At 34.7% G+C, this 9942-nt stretch overlaps 1 protein-coding gene across 2 annotated transcripts; it reads right to left on the reverse strand.

The window, feature by feature from the left end:
- Positions 1-679: 679 nt before the first annotated feature.
- On the reverse strand, positions 680-6292 carry LOC107817488 (uncharacterized). Of its 2 annotated transcripts, none has more exons than XM_016643327.2 (7): positions 6008-6292; positions 3208-3349; positions 2044-2191; positions 1886-1961; positions 1692-1803; positions 1516-1602; positions 680-1018 (listed from the first exon to the last, which is right to left on the reverse strand). In XM_016643327.2, the coding sequence occupies exons 1-7, from the start codon at positions 6038-6040 to the stop codon at positions 960-962; spliced, it is 657 nt and encodes a 218-aa protein (XP_016498813.1). In that variant the 5' UTR covers positions 6041-6292; the 3' UTR covers positions 680-959. The 2 variants fall into 2 exon arrangements, with proteins under 2 accessions (XP_016498813.1, XP_016498814.1); XM_016643328.2 differs by having other exon boundaries at positions 1511-1602.
- Positions 6293-9942: the final 3650 nt, after the last annotated feature.

Genomic DNA, 9942 nt, shown 5'->3' on the forward strand with positions numbered 1-9942 from the left:
ATGCTTGAAAACTTTGCTCAATTATTTTGTTCCATCATATATGCATGATTTTTTTTTTTTATGCTTCATAAATAAAAATTTATTTATTCTATACGTAAATCCATAATAAAGAGTAAAAATGAGAAGAATAATGTTATTTAAAAAGCATTAAAAATTTATAGAGTTCTATGGAAAAATTTATATATGTATTTTGCCACCGAAAGTTTTGAGTGCTATGGAAATAGTTGAGCGATCGTTTGAGCGCTTTAAAAATAATTAACTGATTTTTGTTATAAGCAAATAAAATATAACTTTACTAAATAATTTCAAATAATTGAGAAATCATTCGCATAATGAACTCAATAATGTTGAGTAAAATCTTCTCCAAAAAAGAGAAAAGAGATGAAACCTTGAGGAGCAGCACGAAAAAATGGAAAGTCGTGGAGACAGCAAACCACCAGTTAGCCACAATGTGGATCTTCTTGTGATTATTTGATGGTCAAGAGTTAGAAACAGCTTGTTTTGGTTGGCTCAAGTTCTATGATAGAGTGTGTAACCTTATATCCTATCCAGCTGGGGAAAAACTCTATTTATCTTCTTTTAATTTTTTCTTAAATTTAAGAAAATCCACTTACAGGTCAATTATTTACATCACCATCTTTTTAGAACATTTTCTCCCAGATCTAATCTTCTTCTAATGTCGAGTGCATAAGAATTTTCATGTAAACAGAGCATTTGACTAACGCATTCGTTTATGACATTTTTAAGTATAAACAAATCGCTACAACTGGTATCGTGGTATTCAGTAAAACTTAATGTCTCACAGTTGCCCTGAGGCTGACTCGTGAGGTCTTAAAAACGTCACAGAATCCATGATCAGCCATTCCATTTTTTGCTTTCCGAAAGCAGACAATGCGAATCCAGCTGCCAGTGGAATTCAAGATGCAGTAATTGCTCCTGTGAGTAGTGGAAACATGTTCCTAAATTGGCTCACCTAGCTCTTCATAAAGTCTTTCAAAGAAAATGGTGGATGCCCTTCCTGCATACATGACGGTCATCAAAAGTTAGTATACCAACTCAATCAGACATCAGGAATCTTGGAACTGCTAAATTTTCAAGTGTAGCAGTTTGGAGCAAATAGATAGTCCTTGTGGAAAAAAATGATTTAGCGGAAGTAGCACGACCAAGAACAAAGTGGGCATTCACAAAGAAATGGTGTAACCAGAAGAGAAGGCACGGCGAACAAAGACTGACCGAGAAGTGTAATGAGACGAGAAAAAAAAAATCAAATTTCTACCAAGATAATTGGAGGTTCCAACTAATGAGAAGCCAAATGAACCTAAAGAAGAGGAAAAAAAAAAGGGGGGGGGGGGAGAGAGAGAGAGAGAGAGAGAGAATGGGGTTGCGCCAGGAATGGATCATCTGAGCTATATCAAAACTTTCGCTTTTTAACACTCATTTTCACTCCTCTATACTCCCCGTCCGCAGAATGCTAAGCAACAGATCACGAAATAAAGTTCTAAGATCAAACCTTACTGGATTCTTGACTTAAGCATTGTCTTACAACAGTTGTCTGCTGTATCAACCTTTCAACTGCAGAATAGCTGGGGAGGTTGGAATTTGCTGCCAGCATCATGACATAGAAAATGAGTGAGAGGAGAGAAAGTAGTCATAAGAAATCATAACACCAAGAAAGTCCCGTTAAAACACACCAAGTATTGCTCTATTCAAACTATCAGAAACTTGCTGCCTGTACTCCAAGCTTAATAGATGAAACATGGGTGACTTTTCTGGCTCATTGTAAGCTAATAAAGCCATGAAGTCCTGCCACAAAATTCCAATAGTTAGACAAGTTCGAGGTAGTTATAAGAGAATATCTGAGAGATTCGCTAGGGAAGAAACGTACTTCAAGTTTTTCAACATATTTCTGCACCTTTCCAAAAGGAGCCAACTTCGTCTGTGCAAATTCCAGAGCTTCTGTGCTGCCACATGAAGATAGTAAAAAAATTGTTAAACAATGTAAGTTCATCTCTTCCAAAGAAGCCATTGGCCTACCGTGCTCACCATTTTCTTGAGCAGACGAGTCCAACAAAATGAAGGCTCAAGAGATCAAAATGCAGATCCTTATTTTTTTCCAATAAGTCAGGAGCGAGCTGCTCTGTAAGTTCAATGGCCTTCAGTACATTCCCCTCTAGTGCCAAATGATAAATTCCTGGAGATAACTCTATGGTTAGGACTATCAATCAAACACGTCTAAAAGACTAAAATTAATAAGTGGAACGCCAGAATCCAAACAACTTCATCTTACAGCATGCCAATGCTTACCACGGACTGGATAAACTGAATTATAAAGAGGAAAAGGAAAAAAGGAAATAAAACAGCATCTTGTTAACATTTTCAAATCTGCCTCACTTTATTGAAATAGGTAAAACCATCTGCTGTTCCTATGCATTGAATGTGAATACAACAACACTACGTCTCAATCCCCAAGCAAGTTGGGTTGGTTATCTGAGTTCTAAACATTCATTCTGCTCATTAGGGCTCATTTCATAATTAGGGCTTCTCTAAAATCAAATATCCTCTAAATCTCGCGCTTATCCTGATATTGACACATCCTTCTTTAACCAAGGTGAAAATATACCTGGTACATACTAGACTTACCATACGTACCAACAATGACCAAACCTTATTCCCGACTAGCTAATATTACCTATTTGGATATTTTTCTTCTAATAAGTTCTCTCTTTTGCTAAGCCAGCATGGACTTTAGAGATTGTAGTTCTTTTGAGGCAGCTTCCTTCTATGTTATTTTAGGTCTATCTCATCCCCTTTTAACACCTTCAATTATTGTGTTACACATTCAATCGTCAAACATTGGAGAATAACAATGAAGTAAAATTTGCGCCCCAAGTTTACAGTCATTCGACATATCAAAATGAGTATGATATGCACAAAAGACAGTAGGGATGGAAAATCAACAGAAAAGCAGCATGGGCATCAAAATGAAGCAAGCTATTACAAACAAGGCTATTTCTCAAATAAAAAATGCTCATTAGGAAAAAAAAGGGGGGTTTAATTATCAAGGAAAACTTTTATCAATGCTCAGAAGCAAACCAATACTATATGGGCTTACGGAAATGTTAATGCCATTACCTGTAACACAATGAAAAGAATGAGAATAAACAAGCTTCAAGAAGCAATCTGAGCCTGATGAAAACTATCACTTACTTTTTCTCTTCACCATATCCTCCAGATGATTTGCAGTCTGCTTCATGCCAGTGGAGGCAGTAAATGATTCCAACGTGTCTGTGAAGCAATTATGCTCAAGGTATGACATGACAATGTTGTGAACATCACCATCATTGACAGCCTATTGACGAAGCACACCAGCAAAAACTAAAAGTTAGACATGCTACAAGATTCATCTAAATCATACATCTTTAATTTTTGAAAGTTTTCCAAGACAGAACAATGAAAGAGAGTCCACAAACAAGAACAAACTTCTCCGGCAATAGGTTATTTTCAAAATTTTCTTAATATTGATCTTAAAGTCAACTTTTTAAGAGCCCATTTGGACATAAGAATGTTTACGATTTTTTTTTAAAAAAAATCACTTTTTTTCGAAATCAGTGTTTGGCCATAAATGTTTCAATTTTCACTTGAAGATGAATTTTGGAATTTTTCGAAAATTTGAAAAACTCCAATTAGTTGTTTTTCAAAATTTTCACTCAGATCACTCATGAAACTTCAAAAACAACCCAAAATTATATTCATGTCCAAACACAACTCTAATTTTCAAATATCATTTTCACTTGAAAAAAATTTCACTTTTTTTTTTGGAATTTATTTTTAATAAGGTAAATTGTATAATCAAAAAGGAGAAAATTCCCGTATACAAGAAGTATACCAAAAAGTAGAGAATTTACGTCATAACATGATTCTCTACAAATGACGCCCAATCTTCTATACAAGTAGGGGCTATATGAGTGCACCAAAAAGCGATCAAAGATAAAATACTATTCTTAAGATGTGAAAAAGGAGACTCAATCCCCTCAAAAACTCTCATATTTCTCTCCCCCCAAACTATCCACATGAGAGCTAATGGGGCGAGCTTCCACGCCTTTTGCTTTCTTCTTCTACGGAAACCGGCCCAGCTATATAACATTTCCTTTACAGTGCTTGGCATCACCCATTGAACACCAAAAAGATTCAGGATTTCCCTCCACAAACCCCAGGACACAGGGCAATGAAACAAAAGATGATCAACTTATTCCCCTGAGCTTTTATACATGTAGCGCCAACTAACAAGTGTAATTCTTCTCTTTCGCAGATTTTCAGCAGTCAAGATCACTCCTCTCGCCGCTAGCTATGCAAAAAAGCACACCTTCGTGGGCGCCTTAAGAATCCAGATCGAGGAGTATGGAAAAGTAGTCTCCTCTGTCACTAACATACTCTGGTAAAAGGACTTTACGATGAAAAAATCATCGTCAAGCAACCCCCATCTCCAAGAATCACAAGATGACTGGGGCATGTCTTGCCCATATAGCAGTGGCAACAAATCTTGGAGCTCCGCAATCTCCCAGTCTTGCATGTTCCTTCTAAATGAGAGGTCCCATACTAACCCTCCCCCCCATCATGGTCCTTGCAAATTTGTTGAACCGTCAATTCCTTCTAGTTTGAAACTCTGAAGACGTGGGGAAAAGAGACCCTCAGAGTATCCTCTCCACACCCCCCTATGATTCCAAAAGCTGATTCTCCTTCCATCTCTCACCTTGTAAGTGATGTTGCCATTGAAGGCTTCCCAATTCTTCACGATGCTCCTCCACATGCCACACCCGAAAGGTGTTGTGATCGCCTACTAATTTTACAATTCTTATGTCCAAACACCCACTAAAACTTTATCAATCAACTAACTATTATTCAATCCCAAACCAATTGGAGTTGGCCATGTCCCAAACCAGTCAATCCTCATTCAGATTGAGCACATTCCATTGCTAATACTAATCATTTTTCTTTAAGGGTGAACTAGAGGTCCTCTAAACCAACAAGCTCTTTAAATCTCCCACTTATCCCAATACTAACATACAAACAACACTCCTAGTGAATACCAGACCTAATGTAAGTGTAACAACAATAATTCTTAATCCTAACTAATATCGTCTATATATCATTCGATCCCATTCTATTCTTAAGTAAGTCTACATTGGTTACGAGAGACTATAGGTCTCCTGAGACAACACCTCGTGTTTTAGGTCTATCTTGTCCTCTTTTAGCATCCTCAAACATCATAATACCAAACACGTGGACTGGTACATATTATACTTTCCCTTTACTCACTTCTCAATTTCAAATAGTCATACAAAACAATAGGGATATACGTTTTTTACAGAATGTTATGATATATGCTTACCGCTATAAGTATAATAGTAGCTCATTATTTTGAAATTGGATAAAGGTTGCAACTTGTAATTTACTTTTTGTGTAATCTTTTTTTATGATGGTAGTGTCTGGACCCGCTTACACGCACCTCGACTATTCCACCAAGTACTTATTACCTCCCACCAGTATAGTTACTTAGTAACAGGCCCACCAAAGCTTAGGCATATAGGAAGAAATCACCTAGTGTTTTCTTTTTACATAAACTCAATCTCTGATTTCAACAAACACAATACCCATGCCTTAGATGACTTCAACAATTGGTCAAATTGATCCTCCAAAACCAAAATATGATTAAGGAACGAGTAAAAGACAACAAGGTTTCCCTAATTTCCATAATAAGCAAAAAATTATATGAATAAAAAAGCTAAACAACCCCATATATGCATAAAACCACAATGTCACATATACAAGTAGTCAATTATCAAAAAGAACTGTTGAAGTCAATTATTAACAAATTACAGATTCAAAAGATTGAACAAAATGGTCTACGATGGTGTTTATCAAATAACTAAAAATTTGACCGATAATATAACATGAAAAGGCACCAACTTTGTTCTGAAATTAGCTGAGTAAGAGAAAATTAACTTACAATGTTTTCGTATTGTCGGGGATCAATATCCATTCGTCAACCACACCCTTAGAATTATTCGATTATTACTGCGTTACTGGTGCCCAATTTTTGGTCGGTTGGAAGAAGAACAAGTATTTTTACAAAGTACCCCTTGCACTGCTATGCAACGTTTTGATGGCTGCGTTCTCTGTGTGTGCGTGTGTGTTTAATAAGACTTTGAAGCAGAGGGAAAGACTGCAGATTTTCGCTGGATACGTTGTTTTTCTTTGTTTTGGATTTGGGACACGGCACCGGGCAGTGGGATCTATCTTGATACGGAAAACTTTATATATTACTCGATTAATTTGAAGTTGGTACTTTTAGCATAAGTTAAATTTTAATTTTGAATAATTAACCAAAATAGCTGCCCACTCAACTGCTTAAACTAAAAATAGCCGATGAAGGTATAATATATACATAATTTATGTATTATATATATATAGAAAAAGTAAACAATGAATGAATAAAATGTTGGATTACAAAAATAACATTTTAATATTAAGCATAATAACTCACAATAAAATGACATAATCGAAATTCTAGACATTAGCCTTGCAATCCTATTAGTTTTAGGACATAATACTACACGTTAGGAATCCTACATGATTACCTTTAGGAATCCTATTATTATAATTATTTTCGGGCATAGATAAATAATACTACATGTTAGCATGTAAACCTAATACCATTAGGAGCATATTAGATTTTCTTTTAGTATAATTACTTTCAGGATATAGACATATTTTTAGCCAAGTAATCCTATACTTTTAGGATATACTTCTTAAAAAATTCCAATTAGTAATTTAATTTGACAACGTATTATATTGTCCAAATCTATTTAAAAACTGGAGAGCACATATTATTATAAAAGTACGAATATAATATTGATAGACCAAAGTAGACTTAAAATATTAAACCGGAGAACTCATAAGGAAAGGACATAGTTGTAATAACTTATATTTTTGAACTACAATGACTTCTATGTTGATTTACTTAATATTTAAGATTTTAAAATTAATACAACATTGTCTATTGAATTCTTATTAGAAATATGTAGAAAGGTATAATAAAATCAATTTCAGAAGAATCCTCCATATTGGTAATATATTACCACTCTATATTATTCAATACCAAGAAAAAATAAAAGTAATACTAAACAGACTGCATAAAGCATTGAAATTGAGAAAAAAATCTCCACGATAATATATTATATTTGAACTGCTTTCCTACTCAAATAATATTTTTTTATTATTAATTTTTCATGTATTATAAAAAAATATACCCAATTATTAAATAACAACTAAGCAGATTTTTAAGAATATAATGTGTGAGAAAAGAAAGAAAAAGGTTGGTAAGAGCCAATACCAACAATGATTTTGCAAACATAAAGATCTAAAAGTGGAATGTCACATCGATCTTTTTACTCTTTGAAAATAAAATTTATGGTCGGTAAATTATAATTACGGTTAAATATTCAAACATGAGATGAACTAATATTAAGAATCCAAATCAGCAGAAAATAAATTATAGTTTATGTTAAAACCAATAATCTAATCTTTCAATTAATTATTTAGTAAGAAAATTCAACTAAATTATTTTTTAAATTCATCATATGAGTAAAATTATTTTTTAAGTTAAAAAAATCTTAGGATACATAATTTTCATAAAAAGAGTGTTAGAGATTAAAAAAAATAGATCATAAACTAAAAAAGATTAGTATAATATTAAGAAGGTCATAAAGTGTTTGAGGAAGCACAATCAAAGCTAAATCCTGAACAAGAATAAGCTTTCAAGACTATATTATAAAAAGTCGTCTCTGGTATAGCGGGATTATCCTTTGCAGATGCCTCCGGCGGAATCGAAATAATATTCTTATGTCATGCATTACTTGCAAATGTCATATCAAGAGTCATGATATTGTTAGTAATAAGAACAACTGGTGTACCAGCAACGATTTTATTATGAGGTCATACAACTCACTTTAGATTTGATATACCTTTTCAAAAAATTAAAATAATCATCACAAATATATCAAAGTAGACAATAATGCTAAATTTATAAGGAAAGCAAAAGTGATAATATGGAATGAAGAGCTTTTGGCTAAGGTCATATGATCGAAACAATCCCTCAGAATTTTAGAGATATATTGGACATCGATGAATCGTTTGGTGGAAAAGTAATAGTTTGGGAGGTGATTTCTGTCAAGTACGATCAGTAGTTCCAAATTGACCAAAGCAGAAAACTGTAAAAGCCAGCTTGCCAAAATTAAACTTATGACCTCAAATGAAAAATATTCAAATGACAAGAAATATAAAAGTAAGAACAGATGCAACATTCAGTGACTTCTTTGTTAGTTTATATGAGTCCACCAAACTATAGAATACATAGTCCTATATGAGATGATGCGTAGAATGCAGTAAAGACTGGATATAAAGAAGGCAAGAGATTTTCTACGTGGAAAAATCGCACACAAGGGGATAAAAAAACCACGACCTACTCTTGTAAGCTTTTAACTCAACTAACTTGCAATTTTCCTATTACAAGCGACTTTGCAAAAACCCTATTGCAAAGACTTCAAACTAACTTGTGATGCAACCACCACAAGCCACTTTATAACTCTCCTAGTTACAAAGGATTTAAACTTATGACTATCCTAGTCACAACATAAACTCAGAAGTTTACGAATTTGGTTTGTTCCTAAGACAACGCTAACAAATAACAAGATTACAACTCAACTACGGATGTACATAAACTCATTTAGAAATTTATCCTTAGTGAAGTTGTCTTCTTGTTCTTGACACACCAGTGACTTTTAATGCCGGATAAATACTTTTGTTTCTTGAGAGAATATCACTGAATGCACAAAGAATGGTGTGTCTTGTACCAGGTTGTTTTATTACAAAAGATAGCACAATGGATAGTGATGTCAACTCTTGGTGTACGCTTCTTCCCAATGAGAAGTGACTGCTGCACTATCTGCACAGCCACTTCTGGGCAGTTGTGTTCCAGCTGGATAGTGGACTTTGTCCTTCTGTCAGGACACACCAACGGACCAGGTCCTAGTTGTGTTCCTCTTCTGTGATAGTTGCTAGATGGTCACTTTCTTCTGCTATGTTCCAGCTGTGTACTTGACTTGTACTTCTGTCAGAGAACCCTAAGGGAGCAGGTCCCTATTGTGTTCCTCTTTATATTGATTGTGTACAGTCACTGACTTCTGCTTGTGTTGGAGAACTCTAAGGGACCATGCCATCAGCTCCCTATTGTGTTCCTCCCTGTGGTCATTCATTCATTTGGTGATTTTCAGACTTCGACCAGTTCATATGAAATGTATATCTTGTGGGCCAGGTTTTCTATCTAGTTCTTCACGACAAGTTTGTTAGATCATCAAAACATAAGAAGCATAAAGCTAAGACATTGAAAATCCATCAATTTCCCTCATTTTGATGATGACAAACTTAGGCATGGTCAGTATTTGTTTAGAGCAGAAATAACCAGATGGGATAATAGAACTATACGAAGTTCCCCCTTAATCTTGGATCTCCCCCTCTTTGTGATTTTCCCTTGATCGCTTGATAGTTCCCCCTTAATCCTCACCTACCCCTCACTCTCACCTACACACTTCTTTCCCCCTTTTGGCATCATTAAAAAAATAGGTATTAAGAAGATCACAAGCATGTAATAAGCATAAAGAAGTCTAACACAGCCAGTCATGCCACATATGTGCACACGACATGATAGAAAAGAGAAGCCATAAGAACACAATATTGTACAAGCAACAAAAGGGGAGCTGTTTTATTAATGTTTACATTGGACTGAGTAAGTCAGAAGTAGTAATGGTTAAGTTCAACATGCCATCACAAAAACAAGCAAACAAAAGTAAAACAGCAGCCACAGGATGTTGGAGCAAAAATAGC

The sequence above is a fragment of the Nicotiana tabacum genome, chromosome 16, assembly GCF_000715075.1.
Source record: "Nicotiana tabacum cultivar K326 chromosome 16, ASM71507v2, whole genome shotgun sequence".
NCBI classification, from domain to species: domain Eukaryota; kingdom Viridiplantae; phylum Streptophyta; class Magnoliopsida; order Solanales; family Solanaceae; genus Nicotiana; species Nicotiana tabacum.